This window comes from Rhinatrema bivittatum, chromosome 1 (assembly GCF_901001135.1).
Source record: "Rhinatrema bivittatum chromosome 1, aRhiBiv1.1, whole genome shotgun sequence".
NCBI classification, from domain to species: Eukaryota; Metazoa; Chordata; class Amphibia; order Gymnophiona; family Rhinatrematidae; genus Rhinatrema; species Rhinatrema bivittatum.
Window position 1 is genome coordinate 698,161,055 of NC_042615.1, and position 20,909 is coordinate 698,181,963.

Below are 20,909 nucleotides of genomic sequence, written 5' to 3' on the forward strand. Positions count from 1 at the left end.
TATCAGCGAGGGAGTAATGTGATCATATTTCCTAGATCCTAATAGTCTTGCTGCAGCAATTTGTAGTAATTGTAGTGGTTTTAAGTGACCTGCTAGAAGACCTAATAGTAAGGAGTTACAGTAGTCAAGGTTTGAGAAGATTAAAGTTTGCAATATAGTACGGAAGTCTGCAAAAGTTAATAATGGTTTCAGTTGATGTGGTATACATAAGTGTAACCTGTTAATTTACTGATGTGCATTTTCATTGTGAAGTTCTCATCGAGTTGCACACCTAAATCTCATACTTGATTTGAGTGATTAATTTGAAAATTACCCAGGACAAGGGCAGGTGGTTTAAATGTTGATGAGTTTCTATTTACCCAATGATTTCAGAATTTTTAGGGTTTAATGTCAGTTTAAGTTGCTATAGTTTGTGTTGTATTGCTTTCATATAGGTAGAGAGTATTGAAGCCATGTTTTCACACAACTATATACATTATACATTAGGGAAAAAGGTCAGTACTGCTTCTACAGCCAAGTACAAAGCACAGCACGTTCAAGTAGCAGCATTGTATGAATTATCAGGAAGGCTGCTCACCCTGCAAAATTATTGTTAGCAGTTCTTTTGTTATGGGTTTGACAGCTTGCTTGGTTTTGATTTTTTAATATTACTACCCTTAACATAATGCTTGGGAATCACCTGATTGGAGCGGCAGTCACTACCATAAGAAACTTGCTGGACAGAATAGATGGACTATTTGGTCTTTTTCTGCTGTCATTACTATGTTACTATCCCCCATTAGACAGTAATGGGTTGAAAATGTATAGACTGATTCAATGTCATTAGCTATCTTAAAACCACACTGATATCCCACAGAATAGCAAGCAGCTTGATGTGGGGCTTCAAATGAAGCAAACCCTGCATAAACATTAAAACTGAAGGCTAAACAGAAACCAGTCTTCATTCTACGTTTAGTGGTGTTGCCAGCTGCACTAAGGTATACCCTGAGTTGATTTTCAGTCCAGACTCTGATTTATATAGAAGCAGTTTTCATATGGAAAAGGAGAAAGGATCTAGGGCTTTGCCATCAAACCAGACTGCAAACTTTTCCGTTTGAAATCACAAGACCTTCTAGAGGATTCCTTAATAGAAGCCAAAAGTATTTTAAGACAATCAACTGGAGAGTCCATATGAATGGATCCATACATGTTCTCAACATCCAAGCTGTGAGGGCGAGGAACTAAAGGTTGGGATATATTAACGCTCCCTAGGTCAGCAACATTAACACTGGAAAAGTGTCCATCTTGATTGGTTTGCTAAAGGATACTTCCCAAAGAATCAGAAACCAGAATCTGCCTCAGCCAAGATGGAGTTATAAGAATGAAAATCATAGGTCCCTGGTCTTGTCAAAGTTTTATTAAAGTGTTTGCTGCTAGATGTATCGGAAGATATGCACACAGAAGTCCTTTCCTCCAATGAATAGAGAAGGCATCTAACACAAGATTGCTTTATTAAGTCTTCTGGATTAGGATTCTGATACCCTTCTGTTCTGAGCTGCTGCAAAACGGAGTTATCCACTGAGAGAAGAGACTGGTTGCTACATACTGATCCAGAGACTACTCATGAGGCTCCATCTGGTGACTCAGCCTGTCTGCCAGAACATTTTAATTGCCTGTCAGAAAATATGGCTCATAGAGATGTTTGCAACCCAGACGACAAAAATGATAAAGGGGGCGGAAAAGCTTTGTTATAGAGAAAGCCTAAACATATTAGAGCTCTTTAGCTTGGAGAACAGATGAACGAGTGGGCATATGACTGAGATTAATAAAATCATGAGTGGAATGAATAAATAGGGTAAATAACCATTCCCGTTCAAAAAACACTCCATGAAACTAGCAACAAGCAGATTTAAAACATATCGTAGGAAATATTTTTTTTCACTCGGCACACATTCAAGTTATGAAATCTGTTGCCAGAGGATATGGTCAAGGCAAATAACATAATGGGGATCAAAAGAAGATTGGACAGGTTCCTAAAGGAAAAGCCCATAAACAGTTATTAGACAGGTAGACTTAGGAAAGCCGGTGTTTATCTTGGAGTGAGATACAAGAAACAGATCAACTATTTTGGATCTGATGGCTACTTGTGACCAGACTGGCCATTGTCAGAGACAATATGCTGGCCTTGATAGACCTTGGCACTTATATTTTTAAACAAGCAGCTTCCTGATACAACACAAGACATCCTGTTCTTGCCTGCTTGTTCAGGTAAAACATTGCCACCCAACTGTCTGTCTGTCTAGGACCAGTAGTGGAGCAATGATCAACTGAACCCAGATACAAGTTTTCACTTTGGCATCCCCCTCTCCTAACACACATTCATAAACCAAAGCTATCAAGGGTCACACCTATTTTAAAACAAAGCATTAATACATTTAGTGTAGTTTAGTTTGGAACACGCCTTCTTTCAGGAGAAAACTGAAATTAATGCATGTCACAAAAAATATAATACATCAATATACAATAAAAAACCTTACAGCCTTGCACCACCCTCTCTCCCAGCCCTGCCCTCCCCAAATACAATTATGCATTTATAATAGATTTTACCTGAAAAAAAGACAAAGTACAGTCTTCTGAGGTAAAATATCATTTACAACATGTATATTATATTTATAAGCAATGCTGTAGTGGCAACCATAAAACACTGCAAAGAAGCAAACTAGACACTTGGAACCATATGGTATTAGGCCTCTTTTAACATGTGTTGAGTTTGGGCTTGGCACTCAGGTCATAAGTAAAATGAATTACAATTAAAACAGAGTAAACCTTTCCTACCAAAATAGTACTAACTACCAAAATTTAAACAGCAACAATTCTACCTATGAAAAGGCAACACTACAAATATTACGACCTGTTCTAAAATATCAATATACCTTCTATTAGGAAAAAGTACAAGCAAGGCTATTATAGATCCCTACACAGAAATTACACATTAGCAAAGGTGGTCAACTCTGGTCTTCAAGAGCCACAAACGGGCCTGGTTTTCAGGATATCCACAATGAATATGCATGATCCAGATTTGCATACAATGGAGGCAGTTCATGCAAATCTAATTTGTGCATATTCATTACAGATATCCTGAAAGCCAGGCCTGTTTGTGGCTCTTACCGGAGTAGGCTACCCCTGCATTAGCATATTTCATCTCTGTCACACATGCAGACTAGCCAAACTCAGAATAAAACGACCATAAAGAATAAACAGAGATGTGTAAGCAAAAACTGAACCAGAAACCTCAATAAGCCAGACTCTACATATAGTACTACAATGGAAAAACAGAAGCACCACCATTTTTCATAAATCAAAATCAAGAAAAATAAAGCATCAATCACAATAACAAAACCTTACTAATAAAATTAATATTTCAAAACAGCTGACAAATAGAAAATCCAATAATAAAATCTCAAACATTTTTCAAACTTTACAACCACCAATAAAATTTCAAAACATCAGACATTAAATAACACCACATAATTAAAACTAACAAGGATTTTAAAAATCTTCCACTCTGCATACCTGAGAAGGTATGAGAAGGTTCCAGATGTCCTGAAATTGACATGAATTAATGAGGGGGATGGGGGATGGGTGTGGAGGCAGAGGAAAGTTGCGCATAAATGTTCTTCTCTGCCATACACACACGTGCTCTCAAACACGCATGCTCACTTAAGTCTTCTCTCCATCTGAAAAACACAAGCGGCAGCAGTCACCTCCTTCAACCTCTTTTACTGATTCGCTGTGTCGGGCTGTGTAAGGCCACGCAGAGTGGGCCCTTGCTGGTAAGGCAGCCTAGCTCACCTGTTTTGGAATTGCTTCTTTCCTTTCTTAGGGATGTGCTGTGTTTAAAACCGGATTAATGACCGCGCAGGGTTGAAGTGGCTGCAGAAACATTAAAAATCTCTTCCCAGAATGCCGCAGCTTACGGCTTAGCTCCACCTCCTGCAGTTCATTGGTTCACTCACAACAGGAGGCAGCATTAAAGTCGTAGAGTTCTAGGAAGCACTCTTTCACACTGCTGCAGCTGCTGGAACCATGTACAGCCATTATGCTCAGGGCCACCTCTAGCACAAATGGCACTCCCCTATCCTCCAATCATTCTTCCCACACACACACACACACTTCTCCCTCCCTCCCTCCCTCCAGGAATTATCTTCCTCATCTTCTCCTCTCACCAGGCAATCTCTCCTGACTCCTGGTATTCTCTCTACTCCAGACATTCCCTCCCTCCAGCATTTTTTCCCTCCATCCAGATATTCACTCCTCTCTCCCTTCAGGCATCACCTCCCTCATGGCTTTATACACCCTCTCTCCCTCTGGGTATTCACTCTGGCATTGGTCTTTTCCTTTCATCTCATTTCTCTGCCTGCCTGTTCACTCATAGCTAGATTTTACTCTTTATTTCTCCTCCAGCTTTTAACCTCCCTAATTCTCCCTTCCATTGCCCCTTCCCAGCCCTCAATATCCCCCTCACCACTCTGCAGATATCTAGTTCTGTAGTCCTTACCCCACAACTGCTGCTTCCCTTTGACTCCCTTACCCCTCACCATTCCCACGCTGATTCTACAACCATCTACCTTCAATCTCTCCTATACCAATCTCTTTTATATTTTACTCCTTGTAACTTCTAATCTTCTCGTTTTGCCTATCACCTCTACCCATTCTACCTCTTACCCCATTGTCCTTCCCAGTTCTTACAACTTCTGTTTTCATCTCTCCCTACCTACCAGCATTCTCCCAGCCTCACCCCCTCCCTATCCCTTTTCTCTTTCACCTTTCACCTTTCCCCATTCTCATTCCTTCCCCAGACTCCTGTTTCCCACCCTTTGCATTCACTCAATCCCTATGCCTCATCTACTTTCTTCTGCCTTTCATTTCCTCACCAACTCAAGCTCCTTCCCTGTTACTTACCCTCTCCCTTAGTTCCAGTCCCTTTCTATCTCAAGAACTCTCTCCCATTTCATCCTCTCATCCCTAATACTCTCTTCAGCTCCCTCCATTCCTATATCATCCCTCTCTCTCTGTTCCCCCTTCTTCTCCAGGTTTAACGTTCCCTGACCCAATCCCCTGAACACACTCAATATTCCCATCATCTAAATATGGTCTTCTGTCCCTCTCTGTTTCACCAGTCACAGTTTTCCTTCCATGGTTCTCTCTCCAATTTTCTCTCCCAGCCCATCCTGAATCCTATCCCTTTAACCTGGATTCTCTTTCCCACTTCATGCCCTCATCTCAAACTTTCCCCTCTCTTTCCCTGTCACTCACACCATTTACAGTCTTCCTGTTCCCACACAACCATTGCCACATAAGTCTCCCTGCCCCCTCAACACTCCATCTACAGTCTCTATCTCTCTCTCTGTCCCCACAACCTCAGGTATAGTATCCCTCTGCATGTCCAACAACTTGCTCTGTATCCTCAATTCTTAATATCTCCTCCCTCCCATTCCCGCAACTATATTTCCAACTCTTCTTTGCACCCCTTGTGGCTGGCAGGAGCGGCACTTAATAGCATATCCCCTTCCTCTGCTGCACAGGGCCAGTCTCACAGTTTGAGCTGCAAAATCCCATAATCTCAAGGCTTAAGATGCTAGACTGACCCAAGGTGGTAGAGAAAGTTGACATGCTATCAAGCGCCACTCTTCCAACCAGCCGGGTATGCAGGCAGACCTGGCCCATCAGCCTTTACAGGAAGCTTAGCCTCCTCAAGCCTCAACTTATACAGGCCACCTATGATCACTGCTGCTGCCTAGCCTCTGGCTGACAAGCCCAATGGATGATGCGAGAGCTCTCAAAAAGCCCCTCGTCTAAAGGAGTCTCAGTCAACCGCCCAGCTCGCCCTACCCAAAGGCCAGCCCTGATTATGCTGGTTTTAAACATAGCACGTTCCTATGAAAGGAAAGCAACATTTAATTCCAAAACAGGTGAGCTAGGCTGCTCTGGCAGTGGAGACCCACTCAGTGCAGCCTGACACTGGGTCTAAATTCACTATGATGCTGCCAGTGGCCATAAAACACCCTCTATGCATGTGCCCTGATGTAGCTGCCCCCCCCCCCCTGCCAGTTAGGATTCTTTGCGTAGCTACCTGGTAACATATCATCCATAGTGCCCAGAGGTTGATGTATAATCTCCTTTCCTGCAGGGAAAATCAATTTGAAAAAAAAATTATGTTTTGGCACCTTTAGTGGGTTGTGGGTGAATGATTGCGAAGTCTGGGGGACCTCTTGTTTTCAGGGTTTAATTTTGCTTAATTCATGACTGTGGTATATTTTGTATATTGCTGAGCATTATTTTATTATTTTTGTTATTTATTATGGCTTGAATAATGCATGATTTGTAATTGTGTGGGAATTATACTTGTTTCATTAATTCTGTTTTTAATTTTTGTATCTGCACTAAGCTTTTGCCAAGGTGGATAAATCGAAAATAACTAACTAAATGCAGGACCTCATTGGGATCCCTACGAAGGTATGACCTTGTAGAAGGGTTATGTACTTAAAGAAGGAGAGAGGAACATACCAATCATGCCATAGATACATAACATAACCATTGCAGCAGCCCCATATGTCCTGTATCTATAATCAGAAAGAGACCCTTGGAGAAGTTGTGGATTTTTAATTTAAAATTACAGAGAAGGAAGTTTTCCTTTCAGTTTTCTTAATTTTTCCAGAATAGAGTCCCAAAGCCTTGATGAGGAATCTCAGAAAATAAGAGATTAATTTCCAGCTCACACCCACTGGTTGATCAATTAACTAAGAGATTTTAGAGTAGTTTATTGTTTAAGTGATTTTTGTTGGAAGTTTTTATCCACCTTCCTATCTGTGAGACAAGAGGGCAAAGAGACGTTTCCTTTTTCAAGTCATCTTGGTGCCCCCTCTGCCCCCATCCGAGGGATTCACTTGCCTATCTGGCAAAACTGGAGGCGGTGTGGATTCTCAAGGGGTTCCGGAACCAGAGAGAAGAGGAACTGAGCCGCCATATTGGTACTTATAGTCTGCAAACAAGGCGCCCAACAAGGTACAGGAGGGAAGAAGTGGAGAAAATTGGGAAGTTCAAGAACAATAGTGGATAACAAGTATTTCAAAGGGGAATCCTTAGGAGTACCCATTTCAGTTTATCTGGGGAGACTTCACATTCTAGACAAGGATAAAGAAGAGACCCCTAGGGATAGATCAAGGACCAGAGATTTTTTGTTTTGAATCATCCTAGGGATATTATTGGAGAGAGATTTACACTAGTATCATATTTTCATGTTTTAACTATGTTTGAACACCTTCACAGTGTCTAGCTTCATTATTGACAAGAGGTGGGTGGCACACCTTATAGACTAACCAATTTAATGAGGTATGAGCTCTTGAGAACAGAAAACTGATGAAGGGGACTCTGTTCTCTAAAGCTCCTATCTCAAGAACTTGGTAGTTTATAAAGTGCCACTCTCTTCTTGTCATTTTTGCCAAACCAGACTAACTTGGTTATCACTCTAAAGATCTCAGCTTCATTACTGGCACTCTGATGAAGACTATACTATTAATGCCCAAGACCTAGGAAATGTATCCTCCCCCTCATACCCCCCCCCCCCCATGGCAAACCCTATAACTGGGGGAAAAAAGAAAAAGGAGAAAACCATAATGTTAGCAGAGACTTAGCCCAAATATTGAGTGTGCCTTGTCAACTACTCTCTGAAGATCACCCAAGTCAGGGATTACATAAATTAAATTAAACCCTAGTAACCTCAGCACCCAGACAGGACTTAACATGGATCTCTGTCTCTGCTCAAGAGGTGCCTTTGATCAGCCCATTGTCCAGGTAGGAACACACTTTGCTGCAAGCACAGCAAGGCATTCTGTGAATATCAACAGTGCGGATGCCAGAACACAACAGTGGAGGCGGTGTTCTACTATAAATCTGAGATTTTTTCAGTTACTGGGATGTATATCTATATGCTTATACCTTTCCTTTAAATCCAGAGAATATAGCAGTCAAATTTTATGTTGAAGGAATAAGAAAGGTATCCAGGGAGATACTTGTTCAAGACCCTTAGGTCTAAGATGGGACTGTATCATTCCTGTATTCTTGTGAACCAGAACTACATGGCATAAAATCCCCACCTTTTCATATAGTTTCATTGTAATTAAAACATTTTCCTTGACTGGAAACAAGGATCTTGAACATCTACCCATTTGGTAGGATCTTCAAAATTCTATACTCAGACTGGTTCTGTTCCAGTGAATTGTTTTATAATTGTAATAATTTTGGTAATATACTGTTTGTGTTGCTTGGTTTTCTTAGTGTGTATATATATATATATATATATATATATATATGCAACCATTGCCACATAGGTCTCCCTGCATTATATATAAATAAAGTATATTTCTGAAATTAATGGGTTTCAAAACAATGTTGAGCAACGACAATTTTTTCCAAATCACTCATAAAAGGAGACTCAAATGAAATCAGAAAGGGACACAGAGTAGCCAAAGAACCCACCTGTGAAGGTGTACTGGTTAGCTCCATCTTCTCCTGGGATTTCTCCTTTGCCAAACGTGCAGCTTCTTTGAATTCCTGAAATTTTTCTGCAAACTGAAATTACACATAGTAAGAGTATATTCACAAACAAAATGCACAGGAAAGGAAAACAAAACTGTTAAGAATGCCGAACATAATAGCTAATATTGTTTTTGAGGGACAAGTTTTAATGTCAGCAGCTCTATATTGGAACTGAGTAGTTTAAGGGAAACGATCAACCTATGGGATTTGCAGCAATAATAAAAGCAGAGGTACACATGTATTTTTGCTTTCATTATTACCCCCTGAAAAATTACTCACAGAGAATTGTGCCTGCTCTCTCTGCAGGTAATTTTTCAGCCAGAAACAATACATGATATTCTACCCCAGACTTCCGCAATGCCTCTGACAATGCAGGCTAAATTAACTGTTGTAGACTGTAATTTTGCCTGCATTGAGGGTGGGCAACAATCAAAGCCCCATTTCCACAGGTAGAACGTTTTACCTGCAGAAATGGCTTTCATTATTGCCTTCCCCACATGTAGAAGTAAGGGTCAACCAACAGGTCTTAGGAAATATCTTCTTTTTGAACTAACAATACATTTGTAAACAGCTTTTGGGAGCTATGCTCTCTTCATCAGGTGAGTTTAATGTGGAACTTGCTGCCATTTATGGCAGATTAATCTAAGATCAAAAATTATTTCTTACCAGGTAATCCTTTGCTTGTGAGTTCATTCCAGCAACATAGGTACTGGGCAAGCCCTTCTCTTCTCCCATTTTTGAGAGACAAGTACTAATCAAAGTTGAGAACAATCTGGATTGCCTATCTTTGAATCTACCTCTGTTCCATTAGATACATCCAAAGCTAGTATTACTCTAGCTAGCCTTCAAAATCTCTATTTAGTGTTAAATTGGGAATTTTGGCTTACCTCTGTCAATTCCTGTTATATTAGTTCTCCATACCAGTCTGAAAAGCTGGGTTATATCCTCCCCCTGTCGGGCTGAGACCAGCACACCAAGATATCACATCTTTCGAGATCTGCCTACTCCTCTCTGACATCAGGCAGCAAGGCTGCTCCTCCTTCCCAGTTGGCCAACTTCCATAGCCATAACAACTGAAAAACACTGAACAAAAATCAATATGTCACATGACACAATCTAGAAAACATTGGAATGCATGTATTAAATTCATCAAGGAGGGGATTGTCCAGATTGATGTGGAGAACTAGCAACAACTGAAGTAAGCCAAAATTCCCATTATGTGTCATTCTCCTCACCAGTCTGGAGAGCTGGATGTGAAGAAGTCCACGAGAGGTCTTCTGTAGTTCAGCTTCCTCTTTTGAAAAGATACTATGTCCACAGCAAAATTTCTCCTTGGTGATAAGCTAACTTGAGTTAACCCATCTGACAACTCTCAGGAAAAAGTCTGTTTCCCAGACAAAAATTGCAATTAATTCTTCAGGTACAGCAAAAACCTTAAAATTCAACCCACCTCCAGGCTATCAATCACAACCCCACTTTACTAAATACAGTCTTTGGGGTCGCATCACAGACAATACTGTATCTTTACATCACCACTGAATTTAAAGCCTATTTTAGTTTGCAAAGCTCACTCTGCAACAGCCTTGCAAACAGGGACACAGACTCCAGATATAGCCTCCACAACCACAGCCAAATGCTGCCTCTTCTCACATTCAATTCAGTCTCTGTAGCAAATTTCTAAATCGGTTAGAATACAGTTTAGAATACAGTTCCTACAGCTACATTCAAATGCCAGTTTCTCTCCTATAGTTCCTGCAGCCAGAGTGAAGCATTGCCCTCTCCCACAAAATTCAGTCCCTGCAGCGGCTCTGGCAAACAGAACTGCAGATGCAAGATGCAGCTTCTGCAGCTACGTTTAAAACAAGTTTTCTTCCCCACAACCTAATCTCTACATCCACAACTGTTGAAGCAAGTCCAAAAACCTCTCTCATATACCTGTAGTCAGTTTCTCCACACATTCTGCTTCTTTTTCTGGCTCTAGGCCTCTTACCCTCTCTGGAATCAGAAGGGAATCTAATTTATTTTCCCATCCAGCCTCTTTCCCAAGATGCTGGCTTTTTTTTAATCTCCCAGAGTAGGTGGTGTCCCAGTCCTCTCTTTCAAAAGGACTATTCCCCAGGCCCTATATAACTGTGCTTTCATTTTACATGATTTATGCATTTATCCCTCATTCTCTCGGGGCTGCTTAATCTCAGTCTCATTTGCTGTTCAGAATTCCATGTATCTCCTGTGTGACTGTATGTGTTCAATTTAAACTCAGTCACACTGGGAGATATTATAACTGTAGTGTAATGGGTGGATAGCTCGAATCACGTCTTTCTTCAAATGATGCATTTTGACAATGAACATAAGAACATAAAATGTGCCATGCTGGGTCAGACCAAATGGTCCATCAAGCCCAGTATCATGTTTCAGATAATGACTAAGTCAGGTCACTAGGAAGTACCTGGCAGATCCCAAAGAGTAGATCCATTCTTTGTACTCATGCCCAGAGAAAAGCGATGGCTTTCCCAAGTCTACCAGGCTAATAATAGTTTATGGAATTTTCTTCCAGGAACTTGTATAAACCCCTTTTAAATCCAGCCATGCTAGTTGCTTTAACCACATCCTATGGCAACAAATTATTTCACAGTTTGTGCGCTGAGTGGAAAAATATCCACATGTCCAGTCTATAATGAATGGAGATTGTGTGTAACACACACCCTGTAGAACTACTCTACAAACGTCCCTGCTTTCTCCACAAACAATATGGAACCTACCTTGACAAATTTCTGGTTGTTCCCTATGCACTGTTCATAGGCTTCAAATACAACACTTAAGTTTTCTACAAATGGAAGGTTTTGATGTTGGTAATTCTTATCAGAATACAAAACAACTGACTTGAAATAGTCCTTTGTTCTATATAAAAAAATTACACTCTCTTAACTTCTAGAGATTGCAACTACTTTTCTTTTGAATACTTTAGATCTAGACATATAAAACAAGTAATGAAATCTTTAAAGAGATTAAAAATTCACATAAGCTTTTGGAATAAAATTCTGAATAGTCCTTAAAAGAAAATAAATGCCATGTTGGGTCAGACCAAGGTCCACTGAACCCTGCATCCTGTCTCCACCATTCTGGGTCACAAGTACCTAGCAGATCCCAAAAACCACCTTGTTCTGGAAAATAAAATTCAAGAAACAAAGATTGATGTGGATAAGGCTTTTAATATATGCACTCTTCATGGAGAGAAACTGGCTATCAAAAACAGTATGAGTGGATGCCAGGGGTTGAAGAAGCAGCCCCATTTCATATCAGGTTCAAAGTGGGAACAGGTTTTACAAACTCTGACTGCCCTTACAAACATTACACCTGGGTGTATTACCAGGACATCCCATGTATCAGTCTTTTTATAGCAGAGATGATAAATCTATGTGCCTTTAAAGTCATCATTTATAGACTCATTTCTAACCCTTTTAATAAAAACAAATTAAATCAGTGGAAACATTCTAAAGGCCTCTTTTTTGTTTTTCAACTCTGCGCTGTTGGGAAAACATTGAAGAAAATTCACCAACTGCATGGAATAGCCTTTTTGTGTTTAGCAATAGCCTTTCTAGTTCCAGGCCATTAACTTTATCTGGGTTGTCTGGTTGACTTACAGTACCTTGCTTGAGTAGATTTTTTGAAATGGAAAGATTCAACAGAATTGTTGACAGTTCCACTAATCTGAGAAACTAGGATCATTTGAGCTAAGACTATGAACGTAATTCTTTCTGTTCCTAAAGTCTGAAGCTTGTCTAACAATTTTGGAATTATGTACCGAGGAAGAAAAATAATAAAGAAGCTGCGTCTCCCATATCTATGAAAACACATCTAGGGGGGTCTTTGGTTCTGCTGTTGAAATGACTCTGCTTCTTGTTGTGCTGAGAAACCATCATGTCCTTCTTGGGAACACAATATGATAAGATTCAGGGGAGAGCTTGTCAACTCAGTTCCCATGCACCTGGATCTAGACACTTTTGTGCATGAAATTGGCTAAAACCATTGTCCTTTGGTGGGTACAATTAATTTCTGCTGACTTCTAGTATTCTCAGACTCTCCTCCTCTTTTGTTTATATAAATCTGGATGCCAAGTTGTCAGATCTGATATTTTTCCTGATCAGATGATCTTCAAAAATAAATGGGTATAAAATATTGCTCTCATTTACAAAACGTTCATATGAAGAGAATACACTTTGCAATACTCCCTGTACAGAGTGGCAGTTACAACCCTAAACAGAAGACACAGTGGTAACTGCCCAGAGCAGCAATTATAACTCTGAACATCTTGCTGGGCAGACTGGATGAACCATTATGGTCTTTATCTGCCATCATTTACTATGTTATTATAATCCTTCTATTTCCCACTTTTGCAGAGCAGCACTCCACCCTCTTTGACTTGCATCTGTAAACATCTATGCAAACTGCATAGATCAGGGGCTTGCCCTTGCGTAACACCTCCCAGATCAACCATCAGTCTAAGATCTCTTTAAAAAAGATATGTAACTAAATTGAAAATTCCCCAGTCTTTTTGGCACTCCCCAATCTTCTGTGGAAACTAGGAAAATGTATTTTAATCTTCAACAGAGGTTAAATACTCTAACCAAAAGATGCAGCTTTCTTAAGATTCTTTGCAATTCTGGTGAAAACACCCTAACAAACTGGGAGTCATCAAAACTGAATTTTGTAAGATATTTTATATCATTTTGTCCTTTCTGGAAAGTGTCCAGGATCCAAGAAATGCAAAAGCCTCCCCTATAAGCAAACATCCTGAAAGGAACTCACATAAGTGTTCTGCTTGTTGAAAGGCTTGGTGGATGAAATCAGGCTCTGATTTCTAGATCTTCGTAGGAAAAATCTCCAAAAGGAGGGAGTTTTATTCACCCAATTGGAGATCTTTCCTCTGAATGATCTTATATATTGAAAACATTACAACAGAAGCTCTTGTTTGTTTGTGTTCCTAAAGTAAAAAGATGTTTTCATTGCCTGCCATTTCTTTTACTATCTTTTCTAAGCTATGACCATATGTATTGCACTTTCAGCAAAGCTGAAACCAAAGTCCGTGAGAGTGAAATAGTTCCTATAAAGTAAAAGTGCTAAAATTCCCATGAGTGGTCCACTGATCAGCTGTTCCCAACAATTTTGTCTATCTTATCCGCCATTCAGACAACTATTTTAAGGTCATCTTGCCATTTAGATAAGACCATGAGTATTACTAGACAGACTGCAGGAGTAGTCGAGTGGTTGGAGCAGCAGGTCAAGAAGCAGGAAAGCCAGGGTTCAAATCCCATAGATGTGAATCGATTTTTTACTCTTTCAGATAATAGAAAGACTAGGGGGCACTCCATGAAGTTAGCATGTGGCACATTTAAAACTAATCGGAGAAAGTTCTTTTTCACTCAATGCACAATTAAACTCTGGAATTTGTTGCTAGAGGATGTGGTTAGTGCAGTTAGTGTAGCTGTGTTTAAAAAAAAGGATTGGATAAGTTCTTGGAGAAGTCCATTACCTGCTATTAATTAAGTTGACTTAGAAAATAGCCACAGCTATTACTAGCAACAGTAACATGGAATAGACTTAGTTTTTGGGGCTTGCCAGGTTCTTATGGCCTGGATTGGCCACTGTTGGAAACAGGATGCTGGGCTTGAAGGACCCTTGGTCTGACCCAGTATGGCATGTTCTTATGTTCTTCCTCCTTGTGACCTTGGCTAAGTCACTTCATCCTCCATTGCCTCATTAACAAGCTTAGACTGTAAGCTCTCTGGGGACAGGGAAATACGTACAGTACCTGAATCTAACTTGCCTTGAGCTACCACTGAGATGTGAGACAGAATTCTGATTCAGACACTGAAAGAATTAAGAGAGTTACTTCAGCAGGAGAGGGAAGCAGATAAGCACTACATTCTGTGCAACAGCATCCTCTAGTATCAACACTGCTTTGCAGAGCTTTTTTTGTTCTGCATACTAGAGGCTGGTTGAAAATGGATGATAAATACTAGCAGAATGATTTTCTTTTATATAACCAATTTATTATAGGGGGCAACCCACAGGGCCCCCAAATTCATACAGTTAGCAACTCCCAAACATTAAGTACCATCTCTGATCTGCCAGCAACTTTATCATTCAGAGATCCTTATTTCCCCCCTAGATTTAACCAGCCCCTCTCTCACACAGTTAAAAATAGCTAGAAATGCTCTTCACCAGGAAGCAACCTACCAGACCTTATATAAATATATACAGTAGGAATTTTGAAAAGAAAAAAGACATAGCCTGACAATCCCACCCATGAAAAGGAGTGACTCTGCTTTACTTAGTCTTTACCCTGAACTCTCCCTGCACTAGGAAGCAGCCCAGTTTTAGTCAGTACCCTTGCAATAGGGATGGATCCAGCTAATACAGATCCTTAATAACTGATAGATCAGGGTTCTCTTTATTCTTTATTTACACAAAAATAAAATGGCTATAGGGCAGGACTGAACTACTTCTCACAGCTCTGACAGGGGGGTAAGCAGGGGTAAGCAACTCTAGTCTTCAAGTGCCATAAAAAAAACTGTTTTTAGAATATCCAAAATGAATATGATTGAGATATTTGCATGGACTGCTTCCACTGTATGCAAATATATCTCATGCATATTCATGAGTTCCCTACCCCTGTCCTATTCTATCATGTGGTTGGCAGGTATAATCCATAAATAATGTGGACAGGAAGCTAGGGACTAAGTATCTTAGCTCTCTGAACTACACTAGTCCTAGGTACTGTTTGCTGTTACAAGAAAATGTCTTGTTTTAATAATTATTCACGTAACTTTTTTTTTTTTAAACCAACTGTTTTGAAACCTGAAGTTCCCTAGCAACTCTCTCCAAGAGACAGCCGCCACTCAGAAGGACCTTCCCCCTCGAAATTGGGGGTAACCAGCCCACAAATAGCCTGTGGAAGTGTCAGAAAAGCACCCAATGCCTCAGAATAGATTAAAATAAAAGGCTACCCTCCTACCAAAACAAGACTTCCCATATTTTCTATTATGCTCATAAGGTTCTAAAAAGGCTCAACAACAACATGGAACTGGAGAGGGAAGCTGGCAAGTCAACCATCAAGCCCAACAGGAAGATTCCATGAATGCAGCGTTCAATGTAAGTCTTGACTACATAAGTAGTCTACAGCATGCATTTCTATTGCAGTTCCACAGGGATTACATACCCACTGTTTCTCACAGGCCCCTGCCCAAACTGCATAGTCCCGCAAAACTACCATGCCAAATATATCACATTTCACAAAGACAAGTCCATGGATGCCTTCCATGCTGCAGACATCCTGGATCCCACAAGAAATCCTAATAAAGAGTAGTTGAAACTCAAGATGTCTCAACCCTTGAGACTCAACAGTATATTGCAAGGAGGAGAGGCCTTGACACCTGATGACAGAGATGAGCAAGTAAAATGAGAGAAGCAAGATCATGGTGTGTTGGTCCTAGCTAAAAAAGAGAGAGCATACAGCCCCCAGCTGTCCAGACTGGTATGGAGAATGACACAATTGCATAAAATACATTTTATATTACCCCTAACTTAAAATGAGAGCCTTTATGAGTGGAATCAAATCATAGAATAGGATTACCAGGTAAAACAATATTCTTTTGATGCTTAAATGTCACTTAACACAGAGGTTGTTTTCTTGAAAGCTAAAAATTTGTGAAGGATGGAGGGAAGTAGCAGTAAGAGTTATTAGCTGTTGGAGACCATTGTTCTGAAGATGCTGCAACCAAATGCCATATCCAGAGATGCAAGTACATTCATTCAGTAAAACTCTGCATAAATGTGATAAATTTTTCAAGTAGCTGCTTTACAAAGCTCTTCTGAAACTGGTCTTTTCCTGTCAAAAAAAAAAAAAAGACACCACACCTATTATAAAACAGGATTTTAGTCTGCTAGGATAATGTTGCTCCTAACTATACCTTTAAAATCCCAGTCTCTTTAAAGAAACCACAAAAGGAATGATAATATGAAAATCAAAGCCATTCCGCCTTAGAACTTGGCTAGAGACGACCTGTTTTTCAAACAGACAGGAACAGTGAACTTGCTCACCTGTAACAGATATTCTCTGAAGGCAGAAGTTCATCAGACACACACAGGCAGGTCATGTGGCCATGCTTGATACTGAACAAAGGTTCTTCAGAGTTCTCTGGAAAGGCTTCAAAACCTTTACTGCTCTAGCAGATCTTTTCGGATCCATCAACACAGCTTTGAGGTGGGGAAAACAACTCCCAAGGAGAAGCTGGTGACTGGTGAACTGCTGTCTTCAGACAACCAATGTTACAAGTTAAACAACTTTATTTTCTCTGAAGAAAAGCAGAATAACCTAGTCAAACATGTAGTACACCCCATCTAAGAATGGTCTTCAACATTAAAAAAAAAAAAAGGGGGGGAAACAACAAAAACAAAAGTTGCTTACCCGTAACGGGTGCTCTCTGTGGATAGCAGGATGTCAATCACACGTATGGGTGATGTTTTTCGGTGGTGCAGAGATTCAAATAGGGTCCTTGGCTACAGCTAGAAAAGCTTTGAAGGCTTTTCCCGCACGTGTATGGGTGCAATCACACGGGCACCATCAGTCGCTTTCTGTTACAGAATATATCTTGAAATAAGAAAATATTTTTGAACTCCAAGGGAAAGCGTGAGCTTGTGTGTGACTGTCTTATTCTGCTGTTTACGAAGAACACCAGTTACAGTTAGAGCAACTTTCCTTTCTACATGGACCAGCAGGAAAGTCAGTCCCACATGTGGGAACTCCCAAGCTAAGGGTCCGCTTTAGCTCCATTTTTTCCAGCTCCTCCCTTGAGACAACCCACAAGAAAACAATGTTAGATGGGAAGGAACTGTACACAACTTTTAAAGCTGTTTTTAAATAGATTCTTTAATATTGACTGTATAAACTTACTATCTTGATGAGAGTCATTGTATAGAGAGGTAAATATATGTCATGAGCTCCAAGTATTAACCTTATGTAGCTTTTCTCTGAGGTATTTGCATTTGCCTTGCACCAAGAGGGGGGGAACCACCATAGAAGAAATTCAGTTTTATTATACCTGCGGATTTACACCTGGGAGAGGCGGGGGGGATGGAAAATGTTTCAAAACCCCAATCTACACCCAAGCTCCAATTAAAGGCCCCTGACCAGCCAGACTCCTCCTCCCTTTCGCAGAGACCCAACATAAAAACCACAGCAAGTAGCAGTTCAAAGATCTCCTGGCAAAGGAATATGAAATGCAAATTTGTGAGAGAAAAAAAAACTGGGAACATGAAATGAGCAATAAATAGAAACCAATAGTGTCACAAAATTCAAGCAATGTCAAGTTGCATTAACCTCAACATTTAATCATGTAATTGGAAAAATGTTAGTTAACATTATTAGTCACTTCGATCGTTTCAATCTGGCGTGCTCCAAAATCTAAGCTATGATCTGCGTGCACAAAAAAAAACAAAAAACCCCAACAACGTTGGGGCCCTTGCTGGTTTAACTTTAGGCTGGGCAAGCTACCAAATGATGGAGCATGCAACCAGGGGCTGCCTAAGTCTTGTGGCGTGTTCACGGTCCTCCTCCTTTATCTCTGGCTTGCTGGGGTTTCCCAGCCAAATAAAACTGTCTCTGAATTGTCAGTCACTGTGCAAATGGCAGTAATAATTTAAGGACCTATTTTCCTGAGTTATGCTTCCAGCTCTACAAGAGAAAGGCTAGCAACTCCCTTCTGACTCTAAATTCAATTATCTCAATATCCCTTGGTGGAAAGCTTCCCAGTTTCAGCAATCATGTCCAGTCTGATGCTGCAGCTTTGAGCTTCCAACACTACTCTTTTCTGGATCTTCAAGAAACACAGATAAACTGCTCCTGCTTTATTTTTTCCTACAGCTGATAGAGAAACAGGGACAAGCCTTTCTCCTCCTCTCTGCTCCCATGGAAGATTAAAAAGAAATTACTCCGCACTGCGTTAGCTCACAGATCCTCCAGCTCCTAATGGCTTTAGGGGTCACTGGACTCACTGCTCTCTGATCAGCCCTGCTACCCTCCCAAACTGACATCACAGCTCAGTCTGTAGAGCAGCCTCCAGAGATGCAAAACAAACTATTTTAACCCACAGCAGTTCCTGGCATCCTCTTCTCCTTAAAGCCAGGGGCAGTTAGAGGGTGAGCACCCCAAGCTCAGTAAAAAGTTAGAAACACCAGTTGAAGATCCCAGGTGGACTGCATTTCTATTTTATAGTGGCTATACAGCATAAGCTCAGGGAAACAGGAATGCAGACTTTCAAAACCTGGGTCACACTTACACATATGTATTCAACAGATACAGAACTAAGGTGAGCTGTGAAACCTGCCATGCTCTAACAATATGAGCTTTTACATGGCTTTGTAGAGATAAACCTGCCTTGCCAGAGCAAACTGACATATTTTGAGCTGTTATTTGCAATTATATGTTTTCTGACAGTCAATCCAGGCCTTTTAGGACATAAGACACAAAGCTCAGCAGATTTTCTATAGTTCTTGGTTTCTCTGTCTATGTGAAAAGAGAGAGCCCTTTTACAAACCAAGGTGTGCAAGGTTATCTCAGTCCTCTAGGTATGAGGTCTGGGAAAAAGGTTTGAAGAATAAGAGACTGATTTAAATGAAACAAGATTTTTTGGGAGAAAGTTTGGATATGTATGCAAAAATACTCTGTTATTGAAGAACTGAGTAAAATATTCAGCCAGTGCATGCATAAGTTATCTGGGTAATGTTATGCGTTCATTTTATCTGGATATTCAGTGGGTTACTCAAATAAGTCTGCTGCTGAATATACCCAGGTAAAGTTACATGTGGGTCTCCACCCTTGCCAGCAATCTAGTACTTTACAAGGCTCTTTTGCAGTTGCCTTTGTCCTTTCCAGGAGAATTTGAGGCACAGCTATTTCCAGTTCAGTCATACTTGAGCACAGAAAAGTCTGACCACTTGAGCTTGGGCGTATGCCTTGAAAGAAGGGGAAGCAAGTGGATGCTCCTAACTGCCAGCCTGCTAGAAATAAGGCAGAGGAAGGGCTCAGTGCACCTGGAAGCTGAGGAAGCACAGCAGGCTGATGAATCACCTGACTAGTGCACTACTCTCCAGAGGGACAAAGGTTAAGAGGTTTAAGAGGAAGATAATGACAGCAAATGTGGCCAGAGAGGAGTCTGTAAACAGTGCTACAGAAAAATCTGACGAAGAGCCAGTGAGCACCATTGGAACAGGCGGTGAAAGTAAAGCCAGAGTTGCAAGAATAGGCACAGCTGACTACAAGGAAAGAGAATAAAAGCCAAGTGAATGAACCTGCAGTGACTGTGGCTTATATGCAAGGGAGCTCATGGTGGAGCTTCACAGACTGGCCTGATGGAGGCAGTATAGAGAAGCTGGACAGCAGTAGTGTAGGGTGTCCAGACAGAGGTGTTGCAGGGTGGGCAGACAGTGCAGAGGAGTCAGAAGATTCCATGGTAAAACTTGGAAAAGAAGTGGAGCTTGTAACAGTGAGAGATGAAAGAATTCAATTTATAGAGCAAGTGGAAGAGAAACCACAACTGGAGAGCCCTGAGAGACAACAGAATTTTCCAGAGGAAGCAGCAGCACCTAAGTGGAAACAAGAGAGTCCTTGCAGAAAGGGTTCCAGAAACAATGGGCCCCTCATGGAGGAGGATTGGAACTTAGAGCTTCAGATGAACTCTTATAAAGGACTATGGGTGGACAATGGGCAATGAGCACAGTGGCTGGTTGGTGTAATTGGGGATTGGTTAAAGGTAATCCTAGTGAGGGGAGACAGCATGACTCTGTAGCCCCTTCCCTGAGTTTAATTGGAAAAAGGTCAGAAGAAGCATATTGGGGAGAGAAGTTATTTCACTGGAAGGAATCCAGAATGAGCAAGGACGCTCGCCCCATGTTCAAGCAGTAGGAAGGGTATGTGAAAGAGTGTCCCTGAAAACCACCCTTAACATCCGTGGGGGACCTGGCATTTAGCCTAGTCCAACTTAAAAGCCAGAGAGACTAGTAGCTCTGTAGGTGGGACCCCTGGTGAGCAGGAATAAGAATGTGGGCCCAGCTGGGAACAGATAGATCCCACGTCTCCAGGAGAAGGCAGCTCCTGACATCTCTGTCCCGAAGTAAATGCTGTGTGAGTTATACTGCTGGAGGTATGCAGATTACATTTTCTGAATGCTGTTTCCTGTTATAAATAAAGCTGGAATCTTAAAGAAGGCTGGAATCAGTTTGTCTTATGTCTCCAGGTTAAAGTTTACTCTGCTATCCCACACTCCTCTACTACC

At 40.9% G+C, this 20,909-nt stretch overlaps 1 protein-coding gene across 4 annotated transcripts in view; it reads right to left on the reverse strand.

Moving 5' to 3' along the window:
- Positions 1 to 20,909, reverse strand: part of HOMER1 (homer scaffold protein 1) — a 365,230-nt gene that overhangs the window by 157,111 nt on the left and 187,210 nt on the right. For 3 of the 4 annotated variants that reach the window (XM_029575541.1, XM_029575549.1, XM_029575562.1), the window contains exon 4: positions 8,518 to 8,610. The exons of the other annotated variant lie outside the window; for it this stretch is intronic. In XM_029575541.1, coding sequence (XP_029431401.1) covers positions 8,518 to 8,610 — 93 coding nt within the window. The remainder of the gene's footprint in view (positions 1 to 8,517; positions 8,611 to 20,909) is intronic. 4 annotated transcript variants of the gene reach the window in all.